Source organism: Tupaia chinensis, unplaced genomic scaffold (assembly GCF_000334495.1).
Source record: "Tupaia chinensis unplaced genomic scaffold, TupChi_1.0 Scaffold000294_5, whole genome shotgun sequence".
NCBI classification, from domain to species: Eukaryota; Metazoa; Chordata; class Mammalia; order Scandentia; family Tupaiidae; genus Tupaia; species Tupaia belangeri.
In genome coordinates this window covers 2,982,944-3,001,719 of record NW_006159782.1, presented here as the reverse complement: position 1 = coordinate 3,001,719, position 18,776 = coordinate 2,982,944, and the positions used below count along the sequence as shown (strand labels likewise).

The 18,776-nt window shown below is 47.0% G+C and overlaps 1 protein-coding gene and 1 long non-coding RNA gene across 6 annotated transcripts in view; one reads left to right on the top strand and one right to left on the bottom strand.

The window, feature by feature from the left end:
- GRAP2 (GRB2 related adaptor protein 2) overlaps positions 1-18,776 on the top strand; it is an 86,313-nt gene that overhangs the window by 62,293 nt on the left and 5,244 nt on the right. For 4 of the 5 annotated variants that reach the window (XM_006150757.3, XM_027772746.1, XM_027772747.1 and 1 more), the window contains 3 exons: positions 9,334-9,425; positions 13,082-13,201; positions 16,934-17,102. In XM_006150757.3, the coding sequence (XP_006150819.1) occupies positions 9,334-9,425; positions 13,082-13,201; positions 16,934-17,102 (381 nt within the window). The remainder of the gene's footprint in view (positions 1-9,333; positions 9,426-13,081; positions 13,202-16,933; positions 17,103-18,776) is intronic. The other variant, XM_027772749.1, reaches the window with a different exon arrangement.
- The window catches only part of LOC114008165 (uncharacterized), a 28,395-nt gene continuing 26,734 nt past the window's right edge, over positions 17,116-18,776 (bottom strand). Inside the window, exon 4 of the long non-coding RNA XR_003549727.1 lies at positions 17,116-17,208. This is a non-coding gene — a long non-coding RNA (uncharacterized LOC114008165). The remainder of the gene's footprint in view (positions 17,209-18,776) is intronic.

Sequence of the window (18,776 nt, the reverse complement as noted above, 5' to 3'; positions counted from 1 at the left end):
CCGGCTGATGAAGATACAGAGTTGGGAGCCAGCAGGTAATGTGGTGGTTAAGGGCACTGGACTCCACCATAGCCAACTGTGGTTTGAGTACTGGACCTGGTGGCTTGCTTTCTCACTTTCTCCCTCTCTCTCTTTCTCTCCCTGCCCCTTTCTGGTCAAATTAAAATAAATAAATAAATAAATAAATAAATAAATAAATAAATAATCGATAAAATAATTCTTAAAAAAAAATTTGGCATCAGCCACCATCCTGTCCTGAGATGCTTGTGTTCTAGAACCCATCCTAAGAGCTGTTAAAGTGCTCTTGACTAAGCATTCAGAAGCACAGGTGAGGAAACAGTGATTCTACCTTAAAAATGGAGACGTATTGCAACGTAAATGTCAGGATTACAGTGAGGATGATATGGGGCTTTGGGCTAAAGCTCAGAGAGGTGCAAGCCATGCTGACCTCAGGAAGCACTGTCAGGTTCAGCTTAGCAGGAACTTAGAAGAGGATGCAGTAGAGATAGCTGGAGAAACCAGCTGGAGGGCATGTGGCTCACCCAAGGCTGGTCATACTCAGTCACTCAGGGACTTCTTAAAACTTGTCTTTAGCCCACACTTGAGTGTAGTGGCCACTTGCTGAGCTGAAGTGGCCTTGGCCTTCTCTCACATTTCATGTTCCCACACTTACAGACTCTGTATCTTAACCTTTGATTTTTACAAAAGAGCACAGGCCTTCAAGAGGCCACTCAAGAATATGTAATACCCATGCCCTCTACCTGACTTCAGATCACCCTCTCACCTCTACCAAAAACCCTCAAGGGTGAGAATGGGCCACTGGGTCCTCAGCAGCCCAGATGGGCCTCATCAGATGCCTGGTAGCACTTCGGCCATCATTGTCTCACTACTGAGAATTATGCTTGCTATACAAAGCACCCGGTCAGCATGTGAGAGAGCGATTTGGAAAGTGTCCCTGGAAACCAAACCATGAAGAATGGCTTCTTTTGGAATCTGGACATCTTCAGTAGGTAGCCTTCTGGCTGCTCTTAACAACAAGTTCTAGAGATGTGGTTGCGAAGAGCATGCCCCTGAAGCTGAAGCCTTATAAGCCCAAATATTGCTTGGGCTGCTGACTTGGGAAGAGGTGGATATCATTTCTTTGGGATTTTATTTTGGGGGTTGGGGGGGATCTTTGCTATAGGGCCTGTGTGCTCACCAGGAACACAGAGAGAAGGTGAGAAATCACCCCCGAGGAAGCATGGCCACACCACAATCCCTTCTCCCCATTCTCCTCTCAGGATTTTGAGCATGTATGTATATGCACCCGGTGTGAGTTTTAAGCCCCTGGGTCCAGGACTTGAACTACAATCGGCCATGTGGGAGTCCAGTGCCATAATCACTATGTAACTTGCTGGTCCCACTTCTCTGTGATCTTACTAAGGTCACATTGGGCTAGCCATGTGGTGAGAAGTTCTCTATGAGGTATTATGACTGTGTGATTAACAATCACTCTAAAGCATCTTCTGTTTAAAAGAGGAGGGACAAGGAGCTGAGTTGGAAAAGTATTTAACATATGATGCTGAGCAAGAGACCACCAAGAAGAGACAGTTTAAAAAATAATGAAGGGCTGGGACCAGCAGTTAGTGTAATGGCTACGTCGCTGGACTCCCACGTAGTCAACCACGGTTTGAGTCCTGGACCCGGTGGCTTAAACTCACACCAGGCGCGTGTGCATGCATGCTTAAGATCCCAAGAGGAGAATGGAGGAGAAGGGATTGTGGCATGGCCATCCTCCCTGGGGGGTGATTTCTCGCTTTCTGTCTCTCTGTCTCTCTCTGTCTGTCTGGTGAGCGCACGCACCCTATAGCAAAAACCTCTCCCAAAAAAAGAAAAAATAAATTAAAAATAATAGTAATGAAGGGACCAGCGGATGGCATAATGGTTACATCACTGGACTCCCATATAGTCAACCATGGTTCAAGTCCCAGACGTGGCAACTTAAAATTCACACCGGGCACGTGTGCGTGCATGCCCAAGATCTCGAGAGGAGAATGGAGAAGGGATTGCGGCTTGGCCATCCTCCCTGGTGGGGGGTGATTTCTCACTTTCTGTCTCTCTGTCTCTCTCCATCTCTCCAGCGAGCTCACAAGTACATACATACATACTAATAGAAATGGAGCCAGGAGGAGGAACCAGTGAAGGTGACTGAGGAGGAGCAGCCAGGAAGGTGGGAGGGCAATAGGGAGAAAGTGTGTCCCAGAGGCCAAATGAAGCAAGTGCTCTGATGAGCAAGAGAGAGTTCTCCAGGTCAAACAACAAAATGAAGGCTGAGAACGGGCCACAGGGACCTGTAACCTAGGTTTTGAAGGAGTTCTGGGGGTTACAGAGGGAGCAGGAGGTGAGTGAGTACAGGACCAGCTCTGTAGCTAAGTGGTTAACGAGAGACAAATCCCATATGACCAATAGTGGTTTGAATCCGAGCCCCAGTGGCTTGGAAAATGTACCAGGTACATGTGTATGCATGCCCCAAATCCCAACAGAATGGAAAAGTGAAGGAGAAAGGATTGCAAGGCACCCTCATCTCCTATTGCAAATAGAACCTAATATCCTGCTTAAGTTGTCCCTATTCCCTAGAAAAAGAAAAGGAAAAGGCCATCCTCAAGTCTGCACCTCAAGCTAGCTCAGTTCTTCCCTCTCCGTCATCATCGCCAGTTCTGGTATGCATTCTCTACACCAAGTCCACTCCACTTCTTTGTTTGTCATCTATTCCAGAACCCTCTGGGACTCCCCTAAGATCCCCAACACTCTCTCAAAGTCCACCAGTGATCTCCTGAAGATGAAATAGCATAACCCCACTGAAACACCCACAGAACAGGGTGCCACTCACATCCCTCTCCCAGAAACTCTTCTCCTCTTTGCTTCAGTGGTACCACCCTCTCTAGGTTCCCCTCCTCCCTTCATGAGCACTTCCATGTCTGACTTTCAGTGCTTTTTCTCTTCTCTCTGTCCTGAAATACTTACTTCCCTGAAGGTTCAGGCCTTGGATTTCTGATTTTTTTCTCCCTCTGAGCCATGACATCCACTGCTCTGGCTTCACCTCACACCTCTGTGTCCAAAACCCTCAAGTCTAATGTTCTTGCTCTGGCTCTGACCTCTCCTTGCACTCCAGTCCCACCTTTCCAGTGGTCTGTTGGGTGGCAAGATGTGGACTCCAGCCCCCAACTCAGGTTGCCCAGAGACACTCAGAAACCTCCAACCAGCTCATATACTTCTTTTTGTTTTTTAGAGAGAGATTTTTGCTATGGGGCGTGTGTATTCACCAGTGAGACAGAGAGGGACAGCGACATAAAGCAAGAAATCATCCCCTGGGGGAATAGCCATGCCACAATCTCTTCTTCATTCTTCTCTGAGGATTTTGGGCATACATGCACATGTGCCTGGCATGAGTTTTAAGCCACTGGGTCCAGGACTCAAACTACAGTTGACTATGTGGGAGTCCAGCAACATAAACATTATCCCATCTGCTGGTCCCCAGCTCATACGCTTCTACTCACTAGTCCTCCGCCCAGTTCTCTCTTTTTTTTTTTTTTTTTAATTTGCCATAGAGATGAGTGCGCTCACAGTGGAGAGGAAGAAATGAAAGAGTACCCCCCATGGGGTATGGTCACATGATAGTCCCTTTTCCTTTATCTCTCCTTCTTTTGGGGATTTTGGGCACACATGCCCAGCAAGTTTTTCAAGCTGCCAGGTCTGAAACTCCAACCACACCATAGGCCATGTGGGATCCAACTGACTTAACCACCAGGCCATGCGTTGGGCCTCCTTCCCCAGATCTAAGTATTACCGTAGAAGCCCCAGTTATCATCGCTACCTCCCTTACCAAATCCTGGCAATCAGTGTCCAGCACCCCTGAGCCGGGAGGGCACAGACCTGGTGAGTGGTTTGCAGGCATCTTTTCATCATCTCGGCAAACCTGTGAGGCAGACAGCAATTTCCCCTGCATTTTACAAATGTGAAACAGGCCACGGGACTGAGTCTTGTGACCAAGATTACGGCTAGAACGCCACCAAGCCAGGATCTGGATGGAGTGCTGACTCCTAATCACGGGGCTCTGCTCTGAATATCTTTCATGATCTAAGAAAGCCCCTTACCCACTAAAAAAGAATGTAATGCAGTAAGATGGAGCACGGACTTCAGAGCCAGAGGGACCTGAGTTTGGATCCCCGCTTCCTAGCTGTGTGGCCCGGGGCCGGGTCACCTGCACCCTTTGAACTTTAGCATCTTCGTCTATCAGTGGGGGGAGTACCTATCTTGCAGGGTTGTGGAATGGATTCAAGGTAATGGTCCTGGCCCAAAGCAGATTGTCAATAAGTGGGCACCAGACTGTCACTGTAATCCACTCCTCTGACTGTTGAGCCTGTTGCCACAGCCCCTGCCTGACCTCATGGCCTATCTCTTCCTCCTTCAGTCATTCTACATACTAAGTCCCAGAGGGACCTTTCTAGCAGACAAATCAAATCATATCATTTCCTTGCTCTAAAGTGTTCAGAGGCTCCCCATTACCAACTGATTAAAACCTAAACCATCTGGCCCACCCCTGTCTAACCACATCATGTGTGTGCACATGCGCACACACACACAGACATCTCCCGGGTCACACAGCAATATGCTCACTGTCCTTTCTCAGGCTCTTCCTGTACTCTGAGTGCCCTTGTCCCTCACACACATTTGGCCACCTCTACCATGGAACCCTCACTGATATTCCCCCCTCCACATTGCCTGGCAAAACGAATCACTCCGTCTCGAGCTCTTCTGTAGTGTTTCACACACACTTCGTTCGAGGCACTTATGATCTGGCCTTGCATGACAGTTATTTATGGGCAGGGCATGCTTCTGCGGTCTCATGCACCCTCTCCATCCATCTCTCCCTGCTGCCCTTACCCTGTGGGGTCCTAATTGTCCATTTACATGTTGGTTACTCCACTCACCAAAGCTCTGTAAGGGCAGAGGCCATGTCTGCTTCGGTGTCTAGAACAGCAGAAAATTGACTCTCTTTAATATGTGATGAATGAGTGTTCATTCTTCCACAAGTCTGTGAGCTCCCCGAGAGCCAAGCTATGCCGGGTCCATCTGTGTATCTTCCCAGCATATAACACAACCCATGGCCCCAAATAGGTGGCCAGTAACATTCTCCTAATAGAACTGCTAAACTGCGTTTCTGCAGTGCTCACTGAGAATTCCATCAGAAAGCCGCCCCTCCCTCTTTTCAAATTCTGTCCATAGCTGCTCTAGTGGTAAGAGTGAAAAAGACAGGGCTTGTGTTCAGAGCCTCATGAAGACGTGCCTGAGGCTCCCTAAGTATGACTGCAGTGTCTGCCCCTTCCCCCCAGAGAAATGGCAACATACCCCAGGATCCTCACGAGTTATTCAAACCCAGTTCTTGACGGCCCCAGCTACTCTCTTCTGGGATGTTCTTATCTTTTGTTTGGCCTTCGATGCTAAAGACTAAAGGTTTTCATTAGAAATATACAAAAATGGGGACTAGCAGGTGGTGTGGTGGTTAAGGCACCGGATACTTCCACATGGCCGCCCACAGTTCAAGTCCTGGACCTGGTGGCTTGCTTTCTCACTTTCCTTCTCCTTCTCTCTGTCTGTGTGTGTCTCTCTCTGATCAAATTTAAATACATTAATGAATAAATTAAATTAAATTAATAATTTTTTTTAAAAGAAATATACAAAAATGTTTGAGTAGCTCACCAACCACCCACCTTCTCCCGACTGTGATTTCCCCAGGGCAAAGGCCCCAGTTTATTATCTTTATATTCCTAGCACCTAAGTGCAAACAGCAGGTGCTCAGGGACCTCTGCCAAAGGACTTGCTCCTGCCCCTCCTCTGAGAGAAACATTTGAAAAGCCAGGAATCAGAATTTTCATGTTCGCACTGTAAACCTTTGTCGCCATACCTACAGCAACACGAGACAGCCGCAAACCTTTATCCCCGCAGCGACAGCAGCACGAGACCTATGCTGCAGTCGACTTCGGAATTTGCCAGGAGCTTGGAAAAATGACTCTTGACCCAGTCCATTTGTCTCTGCGTCTGTAATGAGGTCTAACTCAACCTCATTTCTTCCTACTAAAACAGCCACCTAAGAGCACCAAGAGTTAATCCCACGTAATTAGCATCTTCAGCACTTCAGATTTCTGCTATGCCTCCAAGAGCTGTAATTCCAGCCAATTTTAAAATTCTTCTAGCTGTACCCTTTGGTCCTTCTCTTCCCATAGCTGACTAATTCTCAGCCATGTAACCCAGAGAATTATTCTCCCAGGGAGCATTATAAGAATTAAGATTCAGTAAACTGGAGTGTAAAACTTTGTGTGTTTAGCTCAACTCCTTGCTTAGGTTTATATGGTGGGAAAAAGAGACGGGAAACGGAATCGATGGAGAGATGTGAAGAACAGGAAGTACGGGGCCCTGGGCCCGCCACGGCAGGAGGAAGCCAACTCCCCACCAAGTTCTTTTCTTTGCAGAAAATGAGATTTTTTTTTAAAACCTGGCGTCCTGTACCCTATAAAAAGCCTGTAAATTCACCTCTCTGGAAACAGTCTCAAGCAGACCAAGCACCAGGTGGTGGAGAGAAATGACCAGAATTGTGGGATAATCTTTCAGTTTCTCGAGGAGGTGGATGGGTACGAGCCATGATTACTAAAATTACAGCTGGTCTCAGGTCAGAGAACAGAATACGAAGTATGGTTCTTACTGTGATAAGCCAATTTCCAAACGGCCTCTTTTGCCTCAGCCCTGATCACCTTTGTATTTGACATTTGCTACCCTGGCCAAACGCTGCAGACTCATGTGATGGGAGAAAGGGGTTCCAAGGCCGTAGGTTCGAGAGCAGTGGTGCAGTGAGGTGTCCTCGTGTTCTTTATGTGGGCACAGGGCACTGCCGCAGTTTCTAGCTCTTTTGACCTAGATTTCCTGTCTCCCCTCCCCCCTCAGCATACACATCCTCAGTGACACCAACAGTCACATTTGATGTTAGAGACTATGAAGTTTCTGTTCTCAGCAACTGAACCCAAATATGGGACACACTTTTATTTCTTTGGAACAAATAATGAAATTCAAAACATACACATATAATACTTTAAAGAATTTACAAACCCGTCTATGTCCTTCAGAGTTGGAGTCCTCCCTTCTAAAAGCATCATATTGGACAGAATTATGTTTAAATATATACACACACACACACACACACACTCTCTGAAGGACTTTTAGGTACCACGGCTCATTTGATCCTCACATCAGCTCTGTGAGGTGCTGGGTGTTTATTATCATCTCCATTTTTCAGATGGCTAATTGACTTGCCCAAGGTCACACAGCTAGGGGTGCAGCCAAACTGGAAACCAGTTCTTGTTCCAAACTCAAAGTGCAAGCCTATTTCTTCTTCCTGGGGAATGATATTTGAAATGATATCATCATTGCTTCTCAAATACTTTAATTTTCTCTTCGATTTCCTTCTCATACTTTTCCTCTGAGAAAGAGAAACCCATGGGACCCATGACTTCAACTCCACCCACTTCTCGATGACTCCAAATCCCCTCCCTCCAGCCCCACCCTCTCTCCTGAGTCCATATACACATATCCAACTGCTCCCTGAGCTTTTCTTCTTAGTTAAGAAGTCAGCTTGTATTCACCACATGCGATCTCAAGTCCACAAGTCTGCCTTAGTCCTGCTCCTCCTCCTGTAGTGCCTATTTTAGTAAAGGCATCGCCACCTACTCAGTCTTCCCAGCCAGAAATCTGGAGTCATCCCAGAATCCCTCTCTTCCTCAGCTCTTGAGAATCGTCGTGAAATCCTGCCTGTTTTGATTCCTGGATTTCTCTAGAACATGTCCTCACCTCCTTGTAGTCCAGACCCCCTTCACCTCCTGCCTGGAGGGTTATACTCATCTTCCTCCAGTTTCTCCCCTGACTTTACTCCTCCAGTCCATCTTCCCATTCTGATACAGAGTGCTTTATAACTCTAATTCTTAGTGTTTATTTTTCTGTTTTAAGTCCTTTAACAGATCCTCATAAATTTCAATATAAGAATACAAACTCTTTAATAAAGACCCACAAGGCCTGTGATTCTAGCTCCCTCCAATCCTACTTCTGGATTGACAATCTAAACTCCAATCATACTGAGGCATTTAATTCCCAGAACATACCTCACTTCCGCATAAGCTAGACACTGTTCTGCCATCTGACCTTGCCTGAATCCTCCATTCATTGCCCGGACACCTCCAGCCAGATGGCCTCTCCTCCAGGTAGTCCTTCTGTCCCATCTCTTCCTTCCCTTTCATCATAGTGCTTCTATCAATTAAGGTATTTTCCAATACAAGAAATGGAAACTAAAGATGGCTTCAACATAACAAAGATTTATTATTCCTCCAAATTTAGAAGTAGGAAGGCTCCTGGCTGGTGAATTCAGTGGCCGGGCACATCAGCAAAGCTCACTCCATCTTTAGAATGATTGTTCAAGTCTGTGTCACATGCTGTAGAGACATTCTTAGTGAGAGTGGCAAGTGTTTGGCTTTGAACCATGAACCTCATTTTCTGAAATAGCCAGAAGTCACATAAAGCCAAGACTTGTGAGTACTATGAGCAATCAAGGGCAGTGACACCATTTGGGGTCATGGTCAAGGTAGGGCCACATAGTAACAAGACAGAGCTTTTGGTTTTGCTTGTGACCTGGCTCTAAAAGCAAGTTATAAAAAAGGCAACCCAGGGATCTTGAATTCCATTCTAACTATTTGTGGCACACAAGTGTGAACACAGAGAGTTACTCTTTTTAAAGCAGGCCCTACTTGGATGTTTAAGTTTCAACCTGCTTATTTAAAAAACAAGAACAAATTGAAAATTTAAGTTTCCTGGTTACCTGAAAAAGAAGAAGAAAAATGTGGAGTAGCCATCCCTGCAGTCTCACTTTCTGCCCCGATGAGAAATGTAAGGGGCTGAGATCTGGGACAAATTTCCAAAATAGAAGAAAGGGGTTCAAGGAAGTCCCCGAGTGCTCGGTCTGGGAGACCAATCCATGGTGGGGTGACATGAGTGGGTGCTACACGTGGCCAGAAACCACTCGGGGTCAAGAGAAACCAAAGTATGAAGATAAACCCACTACCCCCTCACCTCCCAACTCCTACCAACCCCTCTCCTCCCCCACCCCGATCTGGGATAAATGCTGGGGCAGCTCTTTAGGTCCCTGGGCTTATTTTCCTCTAAGTCTAGAAGGGCATTCTTTGCCCTGCACCCCTTTTCTCCTGCTGTTTGGTGTCCTCCCTACATTGTCTTTGTCCTTCCTTCTCTTCCATGTAGATCTTAAGTAACCAAGAGGAGTGGCTCAAGGCGGAGCTTGGGAGCCAAGAAGGATATGTGCCCAAGAATTTTATAGACATCCAGTTTCCTGAGTAAGTGTTTCCAGCCTGCGGAGATGGGCCTACCCACACACACACTCCCCGGACTTTTTCAATAATGCTAAAATTAGCCAGACACATCCAAGGTACTGTCAAAAATGGGTGCCTCTGGAGATCTCCCTCCAGAGCCTCCAGAATCAGGCAGCTGAGGGCCACGGGCGGGAGGGAGATTTGCATTTCATTTCCTTTTGAATTTATCACCATGTGCATGTATCGCCTATTTTAAGTGTCTATAAAATAAGTTTATTAGCTAAAATCATCTATAATGATTGCAAGCCCAGAGTTTCCAAGAATTCCAGAGGGGGGCGCTGTTGGCCACCCCACATCAAAAACTGCTACCTCGGGCACTTCATTACCTCCTATCCCTACCTTGGCCCTTAGTCAGATAGCCGTGTGGAAGCTCCCTGCTGTCCTAAAACCATACTCACCCCAGTGAGAGGTCACTGGGAGAAAAGGGGAAATTCCCTTCATAAAGAGGAAATGAAACATTTAGATTGGGGTTCATTTGTCTTAAGAATTGACCACAAGGGTTAGATAAAAATCTAATCTTGTCTCAGAGCCAGAGTCTAGCCCAAAGAGTGAAGGTTTTTTAGAAAACCAAAGTGATATCAGCGACTCCAGTGAGGTGTAGCAGCACCATTATGGTGAACCCATACTGACCACTGAACCAGTAGAATGACCACTGAGCTCAACTGGGTCTTGTGCTGCCCAGTAACTGGCTAGGTGGTAGGTGGCCACTTGGTATCTCACCCGCTCCTCAGCCTCCCCTGCCTCATGCGTGGCCCGTGGCCTTGCTGTCAGGTTTGTAGAGACAGTGGAAGCCTCAGTAATGGCAGAGATGCTCCCTGAATCCCCCCCCCACATCTCTCATGTCTACCCTGCCTTCTGCATCTGTACTTAGATGCTTTGCCTTTCCTATAGCTACTTTTCCCCTTGCTCTCCCACATCAACTTTCGTTTCCTCTTTCCAGGTCATTCCCATCAGCAAACAAACATGCTGCCATTTCTCTTATCTTACCAACAAACTAGACAAAAATATTGATTTTAAATCCCCTTCTAGCTATGACTCCATTCCTTTAAAATAATTGCCTATATTTGCTATTTCTTTTCTTTTTTTTTAAGAATTATTTTGTTTATTTATTCATACATTTATTTCATTTTTTTATTTTGACAAGAGAGGGACAGAGCAAGAGAGAAGGAGAGAGTGGGAAAGTGAGAGAGCAAGCCTCCAGGTCCAGGACTTGAACCATGGTCGGCCATGTGGGAGTCCAGCGTCCTTAACCACCACGCCACCTGCCGGCCCCGCTATTTCTTTTCTTTTCTTTCTTTTTTTAATTGCCAGACGGCACATGTGCTTACCAGAGAGAGACAGAGAAACAGAGAGAGGGGGAGAAAGCACCCCCAGGTGGGCATGGTCACACTGCAATCCTTTCTCCTCTATTATCTCATCCTGTTGGGATTTGGGACAAACACCCTCTTCTGGGTAATATCTTCCTCAGCACCATATTTTAAATACTCTCCCGCCTCCAACTCCCTGTCCCTCTCCTTGTTTTCTCTTTCAGTTTTGCCAGTTGATGCATGACCTTGCCAGAGGGAGGGAGAGAAAGTGAGAAAGTACCCCTTAGTTATGTTGCAATCTCTTTTCTTCCATTTCTTGCTCTCTAGATTTGGGGCATGCACATACATGCCCCTGGCACATTTCTCAAGCTGCCGGGTCTAAGACTTGAACTGCACAGTCATAGTTGGCCATGTGGGATCTAATGATAGCTCATGTGACCACCAAGGCATCGGTTGGTCCCTCCATCCCCCCTCTTTGTTTCCATGTCTCTACAGCACTCATTATCTGGCATACTGTATATTTTACTTACTTTGTTGTTTCTGTGTCCTGCCCACTAGAATGGAAGCTCACCAGTATATCCTTAGTGCCCAGGAGAGGGCTCAGCACCTTAGTGGATGTTCAATAAAGCTGTTAATTGAATGACCAGCTTTGGAATATGTGATATTGGCACTGTAGCCACTCATGTCTAATAAGTAGTGTTTGGAAATTTAAAGATGTCTTGGGGGAAAAAAAAAAACACTCAGAAAATTCCAATAGAGAACAAATGTGTATTTTCTAAATCCTCTGCAACTACTTGTCACCTCTTCTAAAACACTTTTTTGAGTTATGGCTGCTATGGATGCATTCCATTCCTTTTCCCATCCCTGTTGCATTTCCTACATGAGGTAGTGATGTGGTGGTCACTTGATCAGCCCCATAGGGTTGTATAGCCAATACTATCACAAGATCTCCAGGCCACCTGATACCTCAGAGCACAACAAACCTTCCCCTGCAGTTCTAGGTCCTTCCCGCTCCCTTTGCCTCAAGTCAAGTTCCCAAATGCTAGAAAGCACAGGAAACTGCTCTCAAAAGAATCTAAAGCCAGGGTCAGCAGATTGCATACGGATTATGTCTCTGGACTCCCACATGGCTGACTGTGGTTCAAGTCCCAGACCCAGTGGCTTGAAAGTCATGCTGGGCACATGTGTGTGTGCCCAAAATCCCGGGAGGAGAATGAAGAAGGGATTGTGGTGTGGCCATCCCCCCTGGAGGATGATCTCTTGCTTTCCCTCTCACTGTCACTGTCTCTGTCTCTCTCTTTCTGTCCTGCAAGCACGGGCCCTAAGGTAAAAACCCCTACCAAAAAGAAAGAAAGAAAAAGAATGCAAAGCCAAGGCCTGGGGGCATTTGTCTTAAAGGCAGGTGCGCCTTAGCCTTCTGGAGACAGCAGTCGGAGCAGCTACCATGAAGCAACGTGACATGGTTCCACCTTTGGCCACTGGCTGATTACAAACTCTCATTTCACTTCTCTGTGGTTGCGAGAGGTTTCTGGCCTCCTGCCCTGCTCTGCCTTGCCCTGTGTAAGCACTTCACCCTCTTCCTACAAGTCATTCCACCAGCAGTAACACCGCCCAGGCTGCTGCCAGCACAGCTCTCCAGAAGAGCAGTGTCTCCTCAGTTCAGTTTCTTGTCTGCAGGAAGGATTTCCACCCTGGACTTGTTGCGAGGTCCAGGTGCTGGCTGTGTCGACACCGCTCTCTGGCAGCTGCCAACCATGCTCATTTTCAAGTGTGTGTGCAGGGCTCTTTGGGTGCCTGCAGCCTCTGCTGGGCACACCGAGCAAAGCCCCCTCATACTGTAGACAGCCCACTGAGTATGAGCCCCTGGGCTGCAACTCTCCTCTACCCCCCAGGGAGGAGCCTGCAGGCCACTGAGCTCTCCAGCTCCAGCCTGACCCTCCTTCCTCCCTGCCCCTGCAGTTCTTTTCTATCTCTGACACAGCTGCCGGCAGGCGCTGCTTCCCGCAGTGAGTCAGTCGCACACAGCCCCATTTTGGTGCAGTGCACATCTCTGCAATTCAGGTTTTCCAGGCTGGAGAGAGACTTGTGGAGGGGAGGAACACAGTGTGACCACTGGGGAGCATTCGCCTGCCTCTCCTGGAACTGCCTACAACCTTTGGTTTCAGAAAATACCTGGTCCCTCTTTGGTAATCTCTCTTTGCTCTCTCTACTGACCACATCTCTGGTCTCTGTCCCTCTGAGTCATCTCTTCTCTGCTCCCTCATCTTATTACCCCTGTGTCTGACCAAGACCCTCTTATATCTCATCCAATAGATGGTTTCATGAAGGCCTCTCGCGACACCAGGCAGAGAACTTACTCATGGGCCAGGAGGTTGGTTTCTTCATCATCCGGGCCAGCCAGAGCTCCCCAGGGGACTTCTCCATCTCCGTCAGGTACTGGCCATTCCCAACACCACCCTGACCCTTCCCAGCCTGTAAGTGCCCAGGCTGCACAACCGCGTGGTCAGGAGCACAGTAACTGCTCCATTTCCTTCCCAGAACACATGCTCAGAACTCCTTAGCACATTGGTTTGTGCCCAAAATTATTTGCACTTCATCTCCCTCTGGCACAGGAAGAGCAGGGTTTTTACCTACTGCGTCTTTGTGGCTTGCACACAGTAGACACTCAGTGAGTATGTGAGGAAGGTTGGGGAGGAAAGAACTCCCTCTTTCCACATCTATCTAGGGCTTAAATCTTAACCTTTTCTTTTACTACTGATTTGTGTCTGCAGAAAGGTCAGAGAAAAATAGAAATCCCAAGTGCTATAGGATGCATATAAGTCATAGGCAGCCGAGCAAATAAAAACACTACTTTTACAGTACCATGAAGCGAAACTGTGATCAACAGACAGAGCCATGAGGGCTAAGGTAGGGGGACTGTGACAACAAAATGTCACTGTTACGCAGGACTGGGAGGAAGTGACTCAGTCCCACCATAAACATGACATGGCCCCAAACTCAGAGGCCCCGTGTCTGAATATACTACATGTGGTCAGTATGCCGGGGATTGCAAGTCACACATGAGACTTGGTGACCACATGTGAAAGTGCAAGAAATAATGCCGATGGCAGATTAGGAAGAGGATGACAACCTGTACAGTAAAATCTTACTGTCAATGCGACAGGAAGTGTTAGTTCGGGCTATGCCGTAGATTTTGAAAGGCATGCAGCTTTATTACTATAAGTACAGAATTCCACTCTCAGGGGACCAGCAGCTAATGTAATGGCTATGTCGCTGGACTCCCATGTAGTTGACTGCGGTTCACGTCCCAGACCTGGTGGCTTAAAACTCACACCAGGCGCGTGTGTGTGCGTGCCCAAGATCCTGAGAGGACAACGGAGGAGAAGGGATTGCAGCGTGGCCATCCCCCCTGGGGGGTGATTTCTCGCTTTCTGTCTCTATGTCTCTCTGTCTGTCTGGCAAGTGCACGCACCCTATAGAATTCCACTCTCAGGTGATAAACTGTGCCCCCCTTCACTATTTAGAAAGAATGGATAGTTTAAGAACAGGTAGGTTGGGGCTCGGTGGAGGTGCAGTGGTAACACAGTGATCTGTGCACCTGACCCATGTTGGAAGTTTCCGGCTTAGCTTCCCTGAACACAAAACATGGCAGGAGCTGGGGATGCCAGGAGCTGAGGAGTGTATTGTGGCATGGAGACCCTGTTGCAGTTTCTCTCTCTCTTTTGCTTATGAGAGAAATAAAGAAACCTTAGAAAAAATCATTAGGAAGAACTTACAAATAATGAGTCAACCATTAACATCTACCTGTACCTCTCAGGTACTTGAAAACAGCCTGAGCTCTAGAACTGCCCGAGCAATCTTGCTTAAATACTTCATTTTCCTCAACTAAAACTTTCTTTGTCAAAGCTAAGATAATTGTAAACTTTAGTTCAGGTCAATATTAGTATATCACAAATTCTAAACTTAGCAGATCTTAATTAGTGAAATTTTTCTCTATTAATAAATTTTACAAGTCAAACCTACTTCTTAAGGGATCTGACCATAAACTGGGCCAAGCAATTTGTTAGATCGAAGGTCATCACTTGGTGCTTTAGGTTTACATGAAGATGACTCCAGCTTTTTCAGGTAGGAGCTGCCATCTGTTTCCTTGGTTAAACTGGACTCCACAAAACAGTGAGCCTTGACTCCCGCCCAAGTTTTCCATGATACTGAGGCAATGCGGTTCTCGTTATGGTGATTGCTACCATAATCCCTCTATGCCGTCTGCAAAAGTGAAGTATAATATATTCCAAGGCAAAATCGTCTTTGTTTATTCGTAGATCTGCTTCCTGTCATGGGCACAGATAATTAAGAGCTAACTGTAGTTCCAGGGCCTAGCACCTGGGAAGGGCCTGAGATGGAGACACTGGCATCGAACCCCCAGAGTACATCCTTTCCCCTGCTTCTCTCAGGACTTGAGACCATGATCAGGACATTCTCTCTCCATAGGCCTGGACGACCAGTCGCCACCCTGACATACATCCTGCAGTTTATGGGGGTGGGGGCTAATGTTTCACAGTCCGAGTCTGTTGGCTCACAATGGAGGAATACCATCACAGGATCACATGAGGAACAATAACAAGGGTGCCACGTGGTCTCGGAGTGAAGAAGGCGTCTGTCAGTGGTGGAACTAAGGGGAAGACCACAGTGGGATTGCCATGGATGGGTTTCTACCCCAAAGCCGCTGAGCACTAGGTGATCGGTACATCCTTTGGTGTCACCCAGCTGTGAGCGGTACCCAGCACATGAGATCGGAATAAGGTCTGAACTTCTGTCCCTTTCTGAGCACAGACTCCCTAAATCCATCTCAAGAGACTTCCATTAGATATCAGAGATATATCTCCTCCCCAAAACACTTTAAAATCCTGCTGATTCTTCTGGATCGGGCAATTGGTATCTTTAGTGTAAGTTTGTCTTTACATATAAATGAGGTCTGTTTGAAAAATTAACTTCACACCCAAAGGAGAATGGCTTGGAGCTGGAGTAAGACAGGAGCTAATAATAAGGTCTGCTCCACTCTCCGCAGATGGATAAAATCCTCTCTCTCCAACCAGGTGTAGATGTGCCCTATTCCTTGTGAGTCCACACTGATACCAAAAGGTATTGATCTGGAGGCAGGTGGGGTGCCGCAGTAACACAGTGCACTGTGAGGCCAATCCTCAGGGGCAGGTTCAGTGTCTGCAGCCAGAGACCTCCCTATACACACCGGGCAAGGGCCTGCCCATGGTCTGGGGCTGGCTGAGGCTGCGGGGGATCTCAGTGTGGGGCCTTATTGGGGCTGCCTGTCTCTTTGTCTCTATATTTGTCTCTCTTGCAATTATAATTAATTAACTAATTAATTAATTAAAATGTGCTAATCTAAAAGAAACTGGTATGTTTACCTGGTGTGACAGGCCAAGTTCACAGACTGCAATCAGCAACCCAGGTTCTGTCTTGAACTCTGCCACTCACTCACAGTGACCTTGATGGTTCCCCCATTGTTGAAGACCTCTCTGAGCTCTGTCCTCATCCAAAAGATGGAGAAGTAAGCTGAACAGGCTCTGAGGTCCTTTCCAATTGCAATTCTACACTTCCATATAACGCTCCTTTTCCCCAAAATGCAAAAGACTTTGTAACCTTGTTTATGCGAATGTAAACCGAGATCAAAGGATCCTTATTACATAGAAAACAAACATGACAAATTTCGCAGGGATGAGAGTAACCTCTTACAGTTGGTTCAAAGTGTTTCTGATAACAGGAAGATAACAGAGCTTGAAAAACCCTCCACCACGGAGTCCTTGGCATAGCACAGAACTCGGGTGTTGCCATGGTCCAAATAAACACTGTGAAACAGTCCTTGATCTTAGTCTTTTAGGCACTTGGAACATTTTTCTCTTTGTAAAATGTTGGCTGCGGTGTCCAAGACAGACACTGGCCCTTCTGACTACCTTCTGCTGCTGTAAAGACCCCCTCTGGAGTAGGCTGTGTTCCGAGCGGGCCATCCCACCAACCTCCTGCCAGGGATGGACCCGCCATCCATGCCTGCATTTCCTGTCCAACAGAACTCCATCATCCCTGCATGCGAGCAGCCTGGGGCAGGACACTGTCACTATGTAACCTACGATCTGCATTTGCCTCAATCTCCAGGCACGAGGATGACGTTCAGCACTTCAAGGTCATGCGAGACAACAAGGGTAACTACTTCCTGTGGACCGAGAAGTTTCCATCCCTGAATAAACTGGTGGACTATTACAGGACGACTTCCATCTCCAAACAGAAGCAGATCTTCCTGAGGGACAGGACGCGAGAAGATCAGGTATGCTCTAGGTTCTGATCAGCCCCAGCCCAGAGACGGTCAGCAGCCTGAGTTCCTATGCGATCCTCCAAGAACATGCCTTTGAGGGGCAGATCCTCTAAGTATCCTGAAAGGCAGGGTAAATCTGAAGTCAGATCTCAGTTTAAATCCTAGCTTAATTCTTCCTCACCACATGACTGGAAAGTTCTCTGATCCTGTTTCCTCACCCTTAAAGTAGGGGTAATGGTGACCCCCTACTTCACAGATAGTTGGGAAGGCAAGTGCAGATAATGTATCCCCGTCTGTCACATCATCCCTGATCACGTGACAAACATGATCTTTTACATTGGGTGCTGCCGTATTGCAGTTCATAGACATTACTCCATCGGCTTTCACCCCAGCTCAGGAGTTGCCCAAGGATGTAGGAGTTGGAGGTGACAGACAAGGAGAACAGAGAACAGCAGCACTAAAGCAGCAGGTGGAGCTTTGTGATGGGATGAGTAGGAGGTGGGGTCTGGGACACTGGAAGAGAAAACTGAACCTGGAATCCTTGCTACAACTTGGAGTATAGAATACTATTTTCATAGAAAATGCATCAGACAGAACTGGCATTGAATCCTGATGGTATGGAGAGAAGGAAAATACCTGTCAGGACCAGCAGATGGTGTAATGGCTATGTCACTAGACGCCCATGTGGTCGACTACAGTTCGAGTCCCGGACCCGGTGGCTTAAACTCACGTCGGATGCGTGTGCATGCATGCCCAAGATCCTGAGAGGAGAATGGAGGAGAAGGGATTGCGGCGTGGCCATCCTCCCTGGGGGGTGATTTCTCACTTTCTGTTTGTCTCTCTCTGTCTTTCTGGCAAGCGCACATACTCTATGTAAAAAACCTCTCCAAAAAAAGGAAAGAAAGAAAGGAATATCTCTGTCACTGGGCTGGTGTGAGGATGAAATGAAATAATACAGTTATTGCACTGCCATGGAGTTGAGTCCATAGTAGGCACAAAGGAAATGTTAACTCACCTCCCACTAGTACATTCTCACGTTCTCACACATACTATATAAACAAATATTTCAAAGAAAATAACATGGTTAAAAGGAACAAGAGTTATAGGAAGCAACATGGGCTAGAATAGTTGAAATCCTAGGAACATGTTATTTCAAAGGAAAAAGCCCCTCCCCCCTTGGTAAAACAGAGAGAGGGAGAAAAGGAGAATAAGTATTTTTGATAGGGTCTCACCATGTCATCACCCTCCTGCTCCAGCTTCCCAGTTAACTGAGGATTACAGGCATGTGCAGCCATGCCCAGCGTGTTCAGGTTGGCCTTGGAACCGAACCTGGGCCTCTTGTGCAGCTTCCAACCTCCCCAGCAATGGTGCTACCTATGTACCACCATGGCTGTGCCAGGCATTGAGACTTTTTTTTATTTAACTTTATGTATGTTTATTTTTGACCGGAGAGGGACAGAGTGAGACAAAGAGAGAGGGAAAGTGAGAAAGAAAGCCGCCCAGGTCTGGGACTCGAACCACAGTCGGCCATGTGGAAGTCTAGTGCTCTTAACCACCACACACCACCTGCGGGGCCCAGGCATTGAGACTTTTAAAGTCACATGTGCTTTGAGGAAGTAAAGAAAACTCTCCCATTCAAGTCATTGCTGTTTTTTTCTTTTCTTTTCTTTTCTTTTTAATTTACTA